Source organism: Vulpes vulpes, chromosome 1 (genome assembly GCF_048418805.1).
Source record: "Vulpes vulpes isolate BD-2025 chromosome 1, VulVul3, whole genome shotgun sequence".
Lineage (NCBI taxonomy): Eukaryota > Metazoa > Chordata > Mammalia > Carnivora > Canidae > Vulpes > Vulpes vulpes.
The window spans coordinates 16,658,261-16,675,710 of record NC_132780.1 but is presented as its reverse complement, the minus strand read 5'-3'; the positions used below and the strand labels follow the sequence as shown (position 1 = coordinate 16,675,710).

Genomic DNA, 17,450 nt, shown 5'->3' with positions numbered 1-17,450 from the left:
CGGCTTTCAAGCCGCAGGTTCAGAGGGGAGGAAGGAGGGGGTGCAAGGGGAGGAGCCGCGGACCTGCGCCAGGGGAGGGGGGAGGAGCCGAGCGAGCACCGCGGCGGGCGCGCGGGGCTGCGGCGGCGGCGGCGGCGGCAGCGGCTCCGGGTGAGTCCGCTCCTCCCCCCTCCCCCTGCCCTAGCCCCCGCCCCAGGCCGATCCTGGGGGGCGGCCCCAGCGCGTGGGGGCGGGGGTAGGTGCAGAGGCGCGCGGATCTCCCGCCCGAGAGTGCGGGTGCTGCAGCACTCGCTGGCCGCCCCGGGGGAGGGGCACGTAGCCCTAGAAGGGGGGTCCCGAAGACACCCAGGTGTACCCCTACCTCGCCCACCGATCCCCCGGGCGTGGGGATCGTTTACCCAGTCCATGGCCCCTGAGGACTTAAGACTCCGCGACCTCTCGAGGTCCAGGACATCATTCTTCCACCCTGCAGCGCCTTGGGACCCCGGTATCTCATAACCCCCCCACCTCCAAAAAAATTCCCATCCTCTCTGCAGCCGGGAGAGGCACTAAGGACTTCAACTCCCAGCAGCCCATGCAGCGCCAGGTCTGTGAAGTCTTAGCCGCGCTGGCGCAAGGCCTGCTGGGAATTGTAGTGTCTAAGCTCAGCGGGAGCTGGGGCCCCGGAGGTGGGAGGGGGTGGCTGAACCTCCTGGGGGTCGCCTGGGGTCGAACAACCAGTCCCAGAAGGACAATACGTGAAGCTCGAACTGAGCTTTTTCTCCTGGCCACGGCCTCCAGATCCGGCTCCTCCTCCCACCACCTGGCGCGTGGGGACGGGTCCGCAGCCCCTTGTCCGCCCTACAACCCCCATGGGCTGCCGCCAGCCGCCGCCTCGGCTGCCACCCAGGACACAGCAGGGATAAGCGCAGGTGAGTCTGACCATGCCTGTCTCGGAGTCCCTGGCCTTCTGCAATACCCCCCACGACACCTGTCCATCTGTGAGCTCTGGTCTGTCCATCCCTAATTTCTCCCTGCACTCTCCTTCCAGTCCATCTCTGATGTCTGGCTCCAAACCATGTGTGGCTAATTCCCCTTCTCCCCACATCCACCTCTTCCTCCCGGTCCTCTCTCTTTTGTGCCCCTGCCCCCATCCAACCTTCCTTCTGCACCCTTGTCTGTCTGCCCAGCCCTCCTTTGTATCCGTTTGCCCATCTGTGGTCCCTGGCCATTGTCTGTCCATCTGTCCTTTCTTTCTGCACCTCATCCATTCTTCCAACCACTGTTTCCTTTTCAAAGATATTTCTGTCCTGGCGCTTACACTGTTCTTCTGTCCGCCCATCTCTCACACTCCCATAAATTACACACCAGTCCATTCTTCATGGCTTGTCCATCCCAAATCTCAATCCTTGACTTTCCCTTTATCTGTCTGTTCATCTGTCCCTCTATCCTGGGCCCTATTTTGCCCTTCCCAGTATCTCTGCCTCCCCTCCCCATATCTCTCCCTCTTTCAACTTGGTCCCCATCTCTGCACTCTGCATCTTCCGTCCTGCCCCAGCCACCACCACCCGCAACTGGTTCTTATCTCTCTAACCCAGTCTCTCCCTCTCTCTGTCTACCTGGATCTGGCCTCCTTCCTGTTCCTCGAATCCACCAAGCCCTTGCTCATGCTGTTCCTGCTGCTCTGGATGCTTTTCCTCACTCCAGCCCCGCCACCCACTGCCCATGGCCAGCTTCACCTTGTCCTTCAGATCTCAAAGAGTCCCCCACCAGCCCACCTCCTGCTCCCTTTGTGACATATCCTCCAGCTATTTCTTTTAGAGCACTTCTCACAGTGTGAGCATGTCTTGTTTGTTTATGGGTATTTGTTGACTTGTTTACTACGTGTCTCCTCTCACTGGATTGCAACACCAGGAAGCCAGGAAATGTGTGGGGTTCCTTCTCTGCTGGATCTGCAGCAGCTGGCACAGAGCCTGGCATGTAGTTGGTGCTCAATGAATATTTGTCGAATGCACGAGCGACGAACGGCTGTCCCCTCATCTGTGCATGGCTGAATTCCGTCTGTGCACTCCTAATCTCTGTCTCCTTGTCTGTCCATCCCTTTATTGTGCATCCTGAATCTCTGCTCCTTGACTGGGCTTCCTAGTCTCTTTCTCTTTGTCTGTTTTTCCCTATTCTCTGCCTCTTGTCCCTTCACACTGATCTCTGTCCCCTTGTTTGTCCAACCCATTGCTGTCTTCTTGCCTGCACACCGAATCTCAGCCCTCCTGTCCATCTGCCCCTAATTTCTTCTTGCCCATCCCTCCCTAATCTACATCCCCTTGTCCATCTACTCCCAATCTCTGTCCCCTTGCCTATCCTTCCTTTTCTTTCTCTTTTTATCTCTTATCCACCCCTCTCTCAATCCCATTCCCCATCTGCACCCTTGCCTGGCCCGTTCCAAGCACAGAACCCATCGGCTACCATGTCAGGAGACTACGAGGATGACCTCTGCCGGCGGGCACTCATCCTGGTCTCAGACCTCTGTGCGCGGGTCCGAGATGCCGACACCAGTGACAGGTGCCAGGAGTTCAACGACCTGCGAATTCGAGGCTATCCCCGGGGCCCAGATGCAGGTCAGCATCCCCCAGCTGTCTCGGCCAGCCCCCTGTGTACCCTACATTCGGTATTTTCAGAAATTTCGAGCAGACTTGCTCAGTCTTCTGTTCCCTAGGTGGCCATGGCCAGTCCCTCTTACAGTCTCGCCTCCATCCTGCCTGCTGAATTCCGTCTGTGCAGACGGAGGTTGGTCCCCCCAACCTTTCATCTAAGGAGAAGGAACTGGGTGGGCCATTTGACCCCTGATCTTTTGGGTTTGGCCCTCTGAGCCTCTTGCCCACTGCCCACCCCCAACCCCCAGCCACATACCTATCCCCTTCACATATATTTTGTAAATTTTGCATAGTGCTTAAAGGCTTAGGCTCTTTAGTCAGGCTGTCTGACTTGTCTGGCTTCAAATCCCACCACCCCTACTTACTAATGGGTGACTTTAGGCAAGTAACACTTCTTCTGTGCCTCAGTTTCCTCCTGAAAATGGGGATAATAAAAGTGACTACCTCCTAGGGCAGCTAAGAGACTCAAATGACAGAACACATGTGAAGTACCTAGAACAAGCTGGGCACACAGTGGTCATTCAATAAATGCTGGGATGTGCTTATTGAGCACTGATTGTGTACCAGGCAGCATGCAAGGGCCTTGGCATATTTCATCAACTACTCACAACGATCCTATGTGGTACCTATAATCCCCATTTTCAGTGGGGGGAAAAGACCCAGAAGAGTGAAGTGACTTGCCCAAGGTCACCCAACTAGGAAGCCACGGGGTTCTGAGAGCAAGCAAATATTATGAGTGCCCTTGTCCAGTTGAGGAGCCCCAAGGAAGCATGTACTGAGAGGTTATAATGACAGTCACACTGGCTGAGTGCAGGGCAGGGCTCAGCACCTCATGTGCAGGATGTCCAGGGACAGGGATGAGGAATGAGGTTCAGAGAGAGCCATGGTTGCTTGCTCAGAGTCTCGCAACCTGTAAGCAAAAGAGCCAGATTTTACCCCAGGAAGTCTAGTATACTATCATCATTTGGGGGGGGTTCCCAAGTCCACCCTCAGTTTCAAGGATTCCCTGGAAGGACTCACAGAAAAGCTGTTATACTGATTATTATGTTGCATTACAGCAAAGGGATGGAGGTTAAAATCAGTGAAGGGAAAGATACATAGAGTAGGGTCCAGGCAAGACCAGGCATGAGCTTCCAGTCTTGACTTCCTAGACATGGCTGATGACTGACTGCCTGTGTGGCTAACTCTGACCTCCAGCCCCTCCAGAGGCTGAGTTGATATGGCATGTCACCGCCCAGTACCCCAGCATCAATCACATTGTTACCCAGACCATCTGACATGGTTCAAGGTTCCTCAGGTAAACAAAACCACTTTCAGGCAGGACATTCCAAGGGCTTCGAAGTTCCTTCCCAGGAGCCGATCAAGGGCCAAACATTTCTTGGGCAAGGTTCATCTTTTCCTGCACAGCTACACCACCTTGCCAAGCCCAAAGTCTCCCCAGACCAGGCAGACAGGAATGAGAAATCCATCAGAGTTTGAAGGATTGATGTTTTGACTTGGAGAGGGTCTGGCTCAGGCTGATGTTAGGGGAAAGCAGCTGATTTTTCCTCTCCTCTTCTCTGCCTTGCCCTCCCAAATGGCCCCCAGGCCCCCTTCTCTTAATTCTTCCCATGTTCAGGAAGCTGGAAAGCCCTTGCTTTGCTTTTTAGCAGGTCTCGAGAACTCTAAGCAGATGTGGGTCACTTGGAAAGGAGCACCCTAAGGGGTGGGAGGAGGTAGGAAGTTCAGAGTTCTGTGCCTGCCTGTTTTATGGTCCAGCAGGATCACTTCCTCTCTCTGAGAGCCTCACCATCCTCATCCGTAAAATGGGATAAGTCATAGTGCCTTGGGGATTAACACCAGGGACTGCTGACTTAGGTTCACTGGTCAGTTAAGGCCCGGAGGCATCCCCTCGCCACCCAGAATTGGCTGCAGTGACAGGATACAGCCATCCCACTCAGCTGTCCTTGCTGTGAATAGCTCAGATACCTGCTCCTTCTCCCCAGCTGCCATAACCTATAGTCTATACAGGGCATGTGTTTCCCCTGTGTTCTATCTCGCTGAGACCCAGGAGTCAATCCCAAAACAAATTCACACTTCTTGGGGAAAACCTAATTCCTGGTACCACGTATTGAAATGAACCGGAAATCTTTGGTTCAAGAACTGGGCTGTCCCTGGGTCTCTCTGGAAGGCACATCAGCACACAGTAAGCATTCAGAATGTGTCAGCTGTGGTGGTGGTGGTGATGGATATGCTTGGTGGCAGCAACAAGACTTGTTAGCCTAATAAAAATCTATGTCTGAACTACCATTTATTAGGGAATATTGAAGTGTAGCAGCACAAGAAGACCTTGGGTTGGGGAGCTAGGCACTCCAACACAAATTCTAACTCCATGGCTGATGGCTGTGGGACTCTGTACAGGAGACTTTGTGTCTCTTGACCTCAGTTTCCTTTTGTGGAAAACAGGCATAATAATGTTGCCAATCTCCTCTGGTGCCTGTCAAGCATAAGTAAGCTAATACCAATAAAGCACTTATGTGCCTGAAACATAGTAACCACTCAATGAATATCTGCCTTTACCTTCTCCTGCTATGCATTTATGTGAGCATTTACCTCTTGCACTCCTTAATACCACTGTAAGAGGCAGGGCTGATTTTTCCTATTTGGCATATGGGGAATGTAAGGCTCAGAGTGCTTAAGATGTGTTCCCGAGGCCACACAGCCAACAGGTTTGAACCCTGACCTGCCTAACTGGGTCACACAGTCTCCTCTTTCCTTGATCATCTCTGAGCATTTGGGGGGACATTGGTGGTGTGTCCTCTTATGGGGGGCTGGCAGGAGCAGCTAGTGATTAAGAATCAGATCTAAAGACAGATTTGCTACTCTTTCAAACCCCAGATCTGTCATTTACTACCTGTGCAGCATAATACAAGTCACTCAACCTGTCTGTGCCTCAGTTTCCTTATCTTTAAAATGGTTATATAGAGACACCAACCTCGTGGGGTTGTGGAGCTTAAGTAACGTATGTAAAGCACTTAGGACAATGCATGGGAAATGCTAAAGGCTAGCTCTTTGGGGACAGCAGGGGGAGGATGAACTCTGACCCCACCCTGACCCCTGACCTTTATCCTCACTCTCTCCAGACATCTCCGTGAGCCTGCTGTCGGTCATCGTGACATTCTGTGGCATTGTCCTTCTGGGCGTCTCCCTCTTCGTGTCCTGGAAATTGTGCTGGGTGCCCTGGCGGGACAAGGGAGGCTCAGCAGTGGGCGGGGGCCCTCTGCGCAAAGACCTAGGCCCTGGGGTCGGGCTGGCAGGCCTGGTAGGTGGCAGTGGGCACCACCTGGGGGCTGGCCTGGGTGGCCATCCTCTGCTGGGGGGTCCGCACCACCATGCCCACACCGCCCACCATCCGCCCTTCGCTGAGCTTCTGGAGCCAGGCAGCCTGGGGGGCTCTGACCCCCCTGAGCCCTCCTACTTGGACATGGACTCGTATCCAGAGGCTGCAGCAGCTGCAGTGGCCGCTGGGGTCAAACCAAGCCAGACATCTCCTGAACTGCCCTCTGAGGGAGGCGCAGGCTCTGGGCTGCTCCTGCTGCCCCCAAGTGGTGGGGGCTTGCCCAGTGCCCAGTCGCATCAGCAGGTCACAAGCCTGGCACCCACCACCAGGTGAGACAGGCTACTGGGCTGGGGATCCACTCTGAACTTCTGTTCCTCCTCTGTCTCTTTCCTAGATATGGTTTTCCTGAGCCCTGCAAGAAGAGAGGCCTGGAGGTCCAGAGTCTGAGTCCTGGGGCAGGAGGGGCTTGGGGTGTGGACTCCTAGGTCCTGGGGACAGAGGAGGCTAGGACAGGGTCTGAGGGAAGAGGAGCCTAGAGATCTGGACTCTGCGATTCAGAGGGTATATAGGACTCTGGGGTCAGGAAGGTAGAGGAGAATGAAGATTAGACCCCTGAGGTTCTGAGACACAAAGCAATTCATCTCTTTCGCTCTAAGCCAGGATTGGTGGTGGGACCTGGAGTTCATTTGTTCTGTATTCCTCATTCTGCACATGTATGTCAAGCATCTAATATGAACCAGACTTGAGCTGGGTGTTGGAAAAACAGAAGTGAGCATGGCAGATAGACTCTGCCTTCATGCCACTTAACAATCCAGGGCAAGCGAGTTCCCAAAGAGGCTGTCCTGGCCTACCCAGGCCAGAGTGGCAGCAAAGTAGCTTAGAAGGCCACAGCTACGGGAGTCTGAGGAGTCGCCGATCCGGTCTGGGAGAGGTTGGGGTCTTCCAGAGGCAGAGGTGTCATGGCTGAGACCTGCAGAGTGAGGAAGAGTTGGCCAGGCACAGAGATTGGGGTGTGAGCTGGGCATTCCAGGAAGAGACAGCTGCTCGTGCAAAGGCCAGAGGGGAAGGAGGTCACAGTGCATTGTGGGAACTGCCAGCAGTCACTGTGGCCTGAAAGTGTGAAAAAAGAAATCTAGGGAAATGTGGCTGCAGATGTGGGCAGGGCCAGACCACATGGGGCCTTGAATGCTGGGCTCAGGAGCTGGGGCTTTGTCCTGGGGGCACTAGGGAGTCACAGAGGGCTGTGAGCAGGAGGGGCAGGGTCAGTTCTGGGTGTAGAAAGACCTCTCTGTGGTCACACAGGGGAAGGACTAGACTGGAGGTTGATAGCCCAGGCAGGAGAGGATGAGGCTAAGCTGAGATTATGGGCATGGGGAAGAGAAGATGAGGTAAAGGGAGTCAGGGGGCAGGAGAGGTGAGACTTGGGATTGATGGCTGTGAGTAGGAGGAGTGGGAAGAGGTACAGAAGGCACACAGAGGATCTAGAGGATCAGAAGATCCAGGAAGAGGAGTGGGTTTGGGGGAGCCCCTGAGCTTATCTGGGTCTTGCTGAATATGAGGGACCTGGGGCAGCATCCAGGGGGCAACTGCCCTCACAGGGATTGTCTTGGGCCCCGCACAGTCATGGGAGAAGGTGTTCTCATCCCAGGCCCTGGTCAGGGGCCCAGGAGCTCATGGGAGATATAGTTTGGGGTCTCCAAGGAGGCCTTCCAGAGGTGGATAGATACAAGAGTTTGAGTTCTCTCCCCTCTCCCATTGTGCAGATGGAGAAACTGAGGCTCAGAGGGTGTTAAGGACCTGTTCAGGGTCACCCTGGGAGCAAGGAGTGGCCAGGGGATCTGTAGCTGAAGGAGCCTCCCCCACTGCATCCCCTTCCACGGCTGGAGCCCTCCCACTCCCCCCAGCCCTGTGCCTTCCCCTCAACATATCTGGGGCTGCTGTGTCCAGTGGTGGCTGCCAAGCACTGCCCACCACTAGGGGCCCCAACACGTGGATTTCACCCCAGGTGTGATGGTCCATGCAGGAGAAGGCAGATAAGCCGGGGCCACAGAGGGGACAGGGAAATTTGGGAGGGGAAGGGACAGGCTTTGAGAGGAAAGGAGGTGAGAATGGCTCTGGTGTGTGACCTGCAGATGTAGGTGGAGCACTGGGAAGCAGGGGGGGAGCAGGTTGGGGAGAAGGTATGGAGCCTGGCAGGGGGTCTGGTGGACAGCCCAGGCTGGGGGTCTATCCAGGCTGGAGCTCAGGATATAGATTTAGCAGACATGGGGCTCTTGCTGGGTGTGGAGACCTGGGATGCAGATGGGTGTGTCCAGGGAAAGCATGTATGTGAGAGAGGGGAGAAGCAGCCAGGGGAGCTGAGGGGGAAGCTCTGGGCTTCCAGAATGTCCCACACACACTTATGGACAGTGCAAAAGGGACTTGAGAAAGGACAGGCCAGGTGGAGTGAGGGTGAGGTGGAAGAGGTGAGACTGGGTGGGGAGATTTGAAGAGCAGATGAAAATTCAGGAGGTCTGGGTGGTGTGGGCCCCAGGGGTCCACAAAGAACTTATTCTGGGTCACGCACTTGAGGTCAGGAGGAGGCTTCTGGAAGTTGGTGCATAAGCAGGTCCTAGCTGGAGCTAGCTTAGAGATGGGGATACCCTCTCCCAATACAGGTGGAGAAACTGAGGCTCAGAGAGTGCAAGTGGCTTGCTCAACGTCATAGCAAGCAAAGGTGGGGTATCTGTGGCCATTTGGGTGAGGTCCTTGGGGAAGAGGCAGGGAGAAGTCTCTCAGGTCTTCAGATGCTGCCAGACTCCAGCTGGTGACCCCCTTTGTATTCCCTCCTCTGCACAGGTATCCCGCCCTGCCCCGGCCCCTCACCCAGCAGACCCTGACCCCCCAGCCAGACCCTGGCAGTGAGGAGCGGCCGCCTGCCCTGCCCTTACCCTTGCCGGGCGGTGAGGAAAAAGCCAAACTCATCGGGCAGATCAAGCCGGAGCTGTACCAGGGGACAGGACCAGGCGGCCGGCGCGGCGGAGGGGCCCCCGGCTCAGGGGAGGCGGGCGTGGGGGCGCCATGCGGCCGCATCAGTTTCGCCCTGAGGTACCTCTATGGCTCAGATCAGCTGGTGGTGCGGATCCTGCAGGCCTTGGACCTCCCGGCCAAGGACTCCAACGGCTTCTCAGACCCCTACGTCAAGATCTACCTGCTGCCAGACCGCAAGAAAAAGTTCCAGACTAAGGTCCGGAGCAAGGGTCCAGGACATCCCGAGGAGGGGGCGGGGTCGGACTCCGGGGTTTGAGGGAGCAGGAGCTGGGCCCCAGCTCCTGGGTCTGAGGGAGGAGGCTGGGGGCCTGGACTCCTGGGTCCTTTGGAAGCGTGGTTGAAGGGTATGGTGTCTGTCTGCCTCCCTCACCCACCGGCTCCAGGTGCACAGGAAGACTCTGAACCCCGTGTTCAACGAGACATTCCAGTTCTCAGTGCCCCTGGCTGAGCTGGCCCAGCGCAAACTGCACTTCAGCGTCTATGACTTTGACCGCTTCTCGCGGCACGACCTCATCGGCCAAGTGGTGCTGGACAACCTCCTGGAACTGGCTGAACAGCCCCCGGACCGCCCACTGTGGAGGGACATCGTGGAGGGCGGCTCGGTCAGTGGCCCCTGCACCCCTCTTCCTGGGGCCCCCTGACCCCTCAGTTTTTTACCTCCTTGCCCTTGGACTTCGTAACCTTCTAGCTTCCTGACCCAGGCTTTTTTTTTTTTTTTTTTTTTTTTTAATTTATTTATTTATTTTTTTTTGGTAATTTATTTATGATAGTCACACAGAGAAAGAGAGAGAGGCAGACACAGGCAGAGGGAGAAGCAGGCTCCATGCAGGGAGCCTGATGTGGGACTCGATCCTGGGTCTCCAGGATCGCGCTCTGGGCTGAAGGTGGTGCTAAACTGCTGAGCCACCCGGGCTGCCCTGACTCAGGCTTTTTAAAAGTTTATTTTATTGCAAAATATTTCAGAGATACAAGCAAAGTGTAGAGATTGATATAATGGACCCCCATCTCCCCAACACCCGTCAAATATTGACATCATGCCTGCACCCTAGATCTCCCAGCTTCTGACCCCCTTTTACATCCGATAACAATTAAGAAAATTATAACAGACACCCGTGTACCCATCAGCCACTTTATCATAATGTCATGTTGTGACCCCCATGACTTTTGTCCTCTGACCCCAGATTCCTGACCCTCCAACTTTCTGACCCCAGAGGTCCCAGCTTTTGTTTTTCTGACTTCCTTCACCTTCCAACCTCCTGGCTTGCCAGTTCCCAAGCTTCCCAAACCCCCAGCCCCTCTGATCTCAGAACATTTTGATTCAAACGCCTGACCTCCAGATATAATCTCATCCTCTGGTCTCCACCTGAATCCTGATAGCCGGAACTCCCAAGCCTCAGACATACTTGAATCCCCTATATCCTGACACCTCCCAGTTCTCCCCAGTCACCAGATTGTGCCCAACACCCCCTCCCCATCCCACCACACTAGCTCCCTTGCTCTTCCATCCAATCGCTCCCAGAGCCTGGCTCCTCCATGCTTACTGGGTGTCCTGACCCTCTCCCTGCCTCCACCCTGTCTCCTGCTTATGTGTGTCACATCTCCTCTCTCTCATCACTGGAGGTCTTCACTCATCCTTCCATCCATCCATCCACCCATCCATCCATCCATTCATTCATTCCTTAAACAACTGGCTTTTTTGTTTCAGGATCAGGACCCGGGGACCCCAGACAGTCCTCGGGAGCCCCAGGTCCAAGCTGTCACAGTTTGCTGTCAGGGGCAGTGATTGGGGACTCCAGGGACCTGGGCTTCGGTCAGTGTGGCTGTCAGGCCAGGGGCCCAGATGAGGCTAAAGGACCGGGCTGGGCAGGTCAGAGGTCCTGGCTAGTTCAGCTCTGGCTCCAGGTCCCTATGTGTGTGCTGATGTGGGAGGCTCTGTCTCATTTGTAGTTTCACTTAGGATTAGTGTGTCTCCTATGCTCCCCAAGACTGACTTCTCAGGGTCTACCACACTGGACCCCTGTCCCTTATCTGCTCTGTGCAGGTTTCTCTCTGTGTGTGTCTCTCTCTTCTCTGGGTCTTTGCTCTTCCCCCCACCTCATTCTGGGTCTCTATCACTGTCTGGGTCTCCATGCCCTCCACCAAGTCTCTCCCCATGTCTCCAGATCTCCTGCACCTTGGGGGCTCTGACATGCCCCCCACCCCGACTCTGTCTCTCCCTCTGGGTCTCTGTCCTTCTTTCTTCCTGTACTTGTCTCTCTGGAAGTCTGTTCCTCTGCTCTCTCTCACTTTCTGTTGAAGCAGCATTGTCTCTGGGTCTCTATGCCCCCCCTCTGGGTTTTCTTTTTCTTTTTTCTTTTTTAAAGATTTTTGTTTATTCACTTGACAGAGAGAGCACAAGCAGGGGGAGTAGGAAAGGGACAAGCAGGCTCCCCACTGAGCAGAGAGCTCAACCTGGGTTTGATCCCAGGACCCCCAGGATCACAACTCGAGCCAAAGGCAGACTCCCAACCGACCAAGTCACCCAGGTGCCACTAGGTTTTCTTACTTTACGTTTCCATGGGTCTCCTTTTCTAACTGTATCTTTCAGGGGCCAGGTCCCTGTCACAGTTTATTTCTCACTGTGTTCTCTTTCTTTCTCTCTGGCTCTTTGCTGCTCTCTCTCCACACTCATGCTTATTACAATTTTCCCTACAGAACAAATAGGCTTTGCTGGTGGCAGGCAGCTGTGGCCCGGGAGTTACCAGGTCAGATTGGCCAAGTCAGATTGTTAAGTGAATTGGAAACCTGAGTCCTGGAAATCCAGGAGGAGAGCTGGAAGCTCCAGATGGGAGAGAAAGTGAGGGAGAGATTGGGGGGATGGGGGACTGAGGCAGGGTATTGCTGAACCCCTTTCTCCAAACTTCAGGAAAAGGCAGATCTTGGGGAGCTCAACTTCTCACTCTGCTACCTCCCCACGGCCGGTCGCCTCACCGTGACAATCATCAAAGCCTCTAACCTCAAAGCGATGGACCTCACCGGCTTCTCCGGTGGGTTCCAGGAGTTGCTGGGACCTGAGGGAGGAGTGTCTGGGGCCTGGACTCCTGGGTCTGAGGGAGGAGTGTCTGGGGGCCCATGCTCCTGAGTCTGAGGAGTACAGGGACAGGACCCCTGGGTCTGAGGGAGGAGCAGTGTGGGGTCCAGATTTGGGTCTGAGGGAGGAAGTCAAGATTCACTGCTCTTGATGCCCGCCCCCAGACCCCTACGTGAAGGCCTCTCTGATCAGCGAGGGGCGGCGTCTGAAGAAGCGGAAAACCTCCATCAAGAAGAATACGCTGAACCCCACATACAACGAGGCGCTTGTGTTCGACGTGGCCCCGGAGAGCGTGGAGAGCGTGGGGCTCAGCATCGCGGTGGTGGACTACGACTGGTGAGGGGCGTGGCCCGGGCGGGCGGGTGGCCCGGGGGTGGGGCCGGACCTGCCCCCTCCCGCCTCCGCTGCTCACAGCCCTCCCCGCTCCCCCAGCATCGGGCACAACGAGGTGATCGGAGTGTGCCGCGTAGGCCCGGACGCCGCTGACCCCCACGGCCGCGAGCACTGGGCAGAGATGCTGGCCAACCCCCGAAAGCCGGTGGAGCACTGGCATCAGCTGGTGGAGGTGAGTGGGAGGCCACCCAGTGCCACTCGCCCCGCGGTTCGCGCGGAGCATCCGTCTTAGGCGCTGCGGCGTCAGACCCCCGGGGTTGGAATCCCGGCTCTACCGACTTTAGCTGTGCGGCTTAGAGCGCGTTACTTAACCTCTCTGTGTCTCAGCTTATTCTGCGTCGGAAATGGGGTTGTTAATAGCATTTAAAGTTGGATAGATGTGAGGATTCAGTGAGTTAATGCAGGATTAAGTGTCTGCCTCTCCATAAGGGCTCAGCAAGTGGTCAGCTACTCTTACTATTATTTCCCATGATGCTAAATGCAAAATAAATGGGAAAAACCGAGTGGAGAGATGCAGCAGGGTTGGGATTTTAGGGGTCTTGGTTTGGTTCTGTTTAAAGCAGGATATAATTGAAAATCAGTGGATTGTGGTTTACTGGGTGGGGATCAACATTTTTTTTCTCAATAAGAAAATGAAGTCAAAATAGAACAGAACATTTCACAGGGCAGCACCCATTGCAAGGATCATACTGTCAATTTTTCTTCTTCTTCTTTTTTTTTTTTTTTTTTTGTCTTGTGGATTATGGTCCAAAAGGCTTGGAAGCCTGGGAAGTAGAGGACATCTGGATGAGGGATGCGGGATGCCTTTTGGCTTAGGGCGTCCTGAAGGGCCTCTCAGTGGAGGTGACATTTGAACAGATGCTTGGAGATTGAGAAGGAAGGCGTTAGGTAAAGGCTTGGAGGTTAGGAGAAGCTCACAGGGAGAGAACACGGCTGGGCACGGCTTCCTCCTAAGCAAGAAGGAGCCAGGGCAGGCTCTGAGCCTGGAGCAGAGAGGGAAGGGGGAAGCCAGCAGATGACAGGAGGCCTACGGGTCACGGGAGAATCAGCTTGCTAATTTTTTAAAAACTAAAAATCATTTATGATCATCACAGAGTCAAGAGAAATTTTCAAACATGGCTATTCTCTCATTTGAAACCCCCCCCAAAAGGGACACCTGGGTGGCTCAGTGGTTGAGCATCTGCCTTCCACTCAGGGTGTGATCCCAGGATCCTGAGATCAAGTCCCACATCGGGCTCCCCGCAGGGAGTCTGCTTCTCCCTCTGCCTGTGTCTGTGTCTCTCAAGAATAAATAAATGAAATCTTTAAAAAAAATTTTAAATTAAAAAGAAAGCAAAAAAAATCACAGAAGTAGATTTTGAAAATATTATCCACGAATTGGCTGTTATTAAAGCTAAGAGAATAAAATCACACTAAATTCTATTTAGAGGATAAATAAACATTTAAACTGAATGTAACATGAATTACAATACACATTACTCTTTGTTGTTTTTGATATTTTAGAAATTATTTTAAATTTCCAGAAAAAAAATTAACCATAAAAAATAGATAAAAATAAGGCTGCTTATTTTTCCTTTTGTCTCGGGCTCTGATATGACATGGGACTGACCTCTATTTAAAATTTGATTTAACAAATCAAATTGGATTTTTTGGACTCATTTTGATTTTTAAAAATATTGCATTGTAGTCGTATTTCTCTTGATTGCTGAGTTGGGGGGCACTCATGAAATTTGGCACCCAGGGTGAATTCCTCCAAGGCCTGACTATAGCTCAGCCTTGCTTTGGACTTTGCTTCCACCGATGAGGAGGGATTGTAAGCAGCAGAGCACAGAGCTCAAGTGTGAGTGTCGAAAAGACTGTGAGTCTATTTGGAGAGACAGATGCAGCTCTGCTTGTGCTGAGCAATGCTGGTTGCAGAGAGAGGAGTGGAACCCTGGCTGAGTGGGGGTCCTGACCCTGGCTTGTAGCTGATAGTGCCATAGTGCATGGCCCCAGAAGGTCTTTCTACCGCCAGCTCTGACCTTGCACCTTCTCTGCTCACTGCCGTCCCTGGCTCCCCAGAATCTCCAAAACAGTGTCAGCTTCTCTGAGGCTGCTCGGATGGTCTGCCCCATCAACCCTGCTGCCTCATATTCCCAGTGATTTTTTCTTTATGCCTCAGGGTCCCTGTCTATAGAATAGAACTGTAATATCAGCTGGCTCATCACTTCAGAGCTGAGTGGAAAAAAGCATTGTAAATGATGAAAACAGGTTTGATGTCTTAATATGTTGATCATTAGCGGTTGTCTTGCATCTCTATCCCCCATACCTGAAATTTCTGGATTTCCTTATTCAGGAAAAGACTTTGTCCAGCTTCACGAAAGGCAGCAAAGGATTGTCAGAGAAAGAGAACTCAGAGTGAGGGGTAAGGAACCCAGACCAGGGAAAAGAGGTTGGGGTCCTGGATTCCTGGGTCTGAGGGTGGAGGGGCCAGAGGATGGAGTGACAAGGGACTAGGATTTCTGGGTCCCTGGGGTGTCGATGGAGCTACAACAGGTCACGGGCCCTTTCTCTGCCATCTCTGACATCTCTCTGCCCCGTCCCACAGGTCTGGCCAAGGCCCAGGATCGGACCAGGCCCCCTCAGGACCCCATCCCTTCCTGCCCGGACCGTGAATTCATCTCCTTGAAGCCATAACGTCCGAGCTGCGTGGTGCGGGGCAGCCCTGGGCCTGCCTGTCCTTCTACCCCACTAGGTGTGAGGGTGGGAGGCAGGAGGGCCCAGCTCCCTGTTTCAGGGTGGGGGGCATTCAGTCTCCACTGTGTCTGTCTTTTCTTCCCCAGGGCTCCCCTTCCAGGCAAGGGGCCATGCATGTCTGGGGGACCCCAGCCCCCCAAACCCTTTGTCTTTCTGTCTCTTTGCTGTTTGTCCAAGACGGTGTCCTGACCTTTGTTCTCTCCGTGAATGTCAACAGACCAATCCTCCGTATTCCCCCAGACACACACACGCACACCTGTGTCTACTCTTTCTGTTCAACACTCCCTGCGTCTGGCCGATTCCCCCACTGCTGCTGCTACCAACACCAGAATAAACATACACCGTGGGTCTCACTCCACCTGGGACTCCTGTTCTCTCTGGGACTGGGAAGCTGGGTTGGAACATCATGGCTCTGGCTTCAGACAAATGTTTCATTCACTGTCTGGGTGACCTCTGGAAACTAAATCTTATCTCTCGGAGCCTTAGTTTGTAAATGTTAAATTTGCCAGCAATGCTATGATTATAGGACACAGGATACAAACCAAACTACTGTAAGCCACAAACAGAACTGAAAGACCTTTGTACATGGTGAGTCTGAGCATCCAGGAGGACTTCAGGCATGGTTGGATCAAGGCGTTCAAGTGACTCCATTGCTCCTTAGGACTTCATTCTCAAGCAAGTCTTTGCAATAGTAATAAGATGGTCATTTGGCTCCAAGCTCATAATGCTGTGTCTGTTATGACGGTTTTAGCTGCATACAACAGAATTCCAACAGAAAGAACTGAAATAATAGAGATTTCTTTTGCTCACATAAGAAATCTTTCAGGGACACCTGGGTGGCTCAGCAGTTGAGTGTCTGCCTTTGGTTCAGGGCGTGATCCCAGGATCTGGGATTGAGTCCCACATTGGGCTCCTTACAGGGAGCCTGCTTCTCCCTCTGCCTATATCTCTGCCTCTCTCTGTGTCTCTCATAAATAAATAAATAAATAAAATCTTTTTTTTAAAAAAAGAAATCTTTCAAAGAGACACAGTCCCAGTGTTAGTTCAGCTGCTCAACAACGTCAAGCGCTGGGTTGACATCTCTGAGATTCGTTTTGCCTTCCCCTCACGAGTACAAACTGCAGCAACACCACGCATTATGTTCTTACATGGTGGCATCTAAAGCAGGAAATGTAGATGGGACCACCCCTTATGTGTTCTCCCAGAACACAAATTATTTCTCATTTACCAGAACCGGCTTCAGTAGTCACTCTGAGTTGCAAAGCAACCTGGGAAAGTGACCATCTATGTGGGTTTTGCCAGCAAGGCAGCACAGAGAGGAGAATGATTGTTGGGTAGGAAATTAACAGGACCCACTATTATCATCCTCAAGGTAGATACTTTCAGAGGAAACAAAACTGGGTTTCCCTTTCTCCCTGCCTCCTTATCATTCAGGAAAAGGATTCTGATGGCTCCTGTAGGGCCTTGGATGACCACTTCAGGCCAATCATATAGCAAGTTGGCAAGCTTGCTCTTGGCACCTCCTCCCATGATGGAGTCCTCTTCCGCTGCTTATCTCGCTGGGACTGGCTCAGACCCCCTCAGGACCTCATCCCTTCCTGCTCAGCTATGACTCATCTCCTGAAGTCATAAGGCTCTTTAGTAGAGAACATAGGGATCCCTTATGTTCAACATAGGTTAACCCCAATAAAATCACATTGCAGTGGGCAGGTACAGTCCTTCAAAGTAGTAGATGTCTACTACATCCCACCCTTGGCTACTTGCATTAATTCACAGCCACTTGCTCATATACACCATTTCAAAAAATTCTACTATCAAAACTGGTACAACCACAGTATTAGTTTGCTATGGCTGCTGTAATGAATTAACCACAAAACTGCCCAGAAATTATGCTTTCGAAGTTCCGGGGACCAGAAGTCTGAAATCAAGGTGTCAGCAGAGTTGGGACTCTGGGACTCTGGGATCTTGTTCCATGCCTCTCTCTGAGCTCCTGGAAGTTGCTCTCAATCTTTGGCATTCCTTAGCTTGTAGATGCATCCCTCCAATCTCTGCCTCCATCTTCACCTTCACCTGTGTGTCTCTGGGTCTCACATCTCCCTCTGCCTTTCTCAGATCTCTCTCTTTTTTTTAGAGCATATACAGCATTGATCTTTTTTTCATTGAACTCCAACTAGGGTTACATTTATTCTCTTTTCTCAAAGAGTGAAGAACACTTTTCAAACCCTAATAAATGTCAAGGTTATAAAGATACAATCCCATTTGTAAAGTTCTT

General features: G+C 52.9%; 1 protein-coding gene across 4 annotated transcripts; it reads left to right on the top strand.

Annotated features, from left to right (window-relative positions):
- The first annotated feature begins 46 nt into the window (after window positions 1–46).
- On the top strand, window positions 47–15,536 carry SYT3 (synaptotagmin 3). 4 transcript variants are annotated; one of them, XM_026013803.2, is made up of 11 exons: window positions 47–150; window positions 781–911; window positions 2,424–2,594; window positions 5,753–6,278; window positions 8,788–9,175; window positions 9,363–9,581; window positions 11,885–12,005; window positions 12,214–12,385; window positions 12,482–12,614; window positions 14,778–14,846; window positions 15,030–15,536. In XM_026013803.2, exons 3-10 carry the CDS (start codon window positions 2,444–2,446, stop codon window positions 14,841–14,843), a joined length of 1,776 nt encoding a protein of 591 aa, XP_025869588.1. In that variant the 5' UTR covers window positions 47–150; window positions 781–911; window positions 2,424–2,443; the 3' UTR covers window positions 14,844–14,846; window positions 15,030–15,536. The 4 variants fall into 4 exon arrangements, with proteins under 4 accessions (XP_025869588.1, XP_072613578.1, XP_072613571.1 ...); XM_072757477.1 differs by having other exon boundaries at window positions 57–150; window positions 2,429–2,594; XM_072757470.1 differs by having other exon boundaries at window positions 57–150; window positions 1,170–2,594.
- The last annotated feature ends 1,914 nt before the right edge of the window (window positions 15,537–17,450 follow it).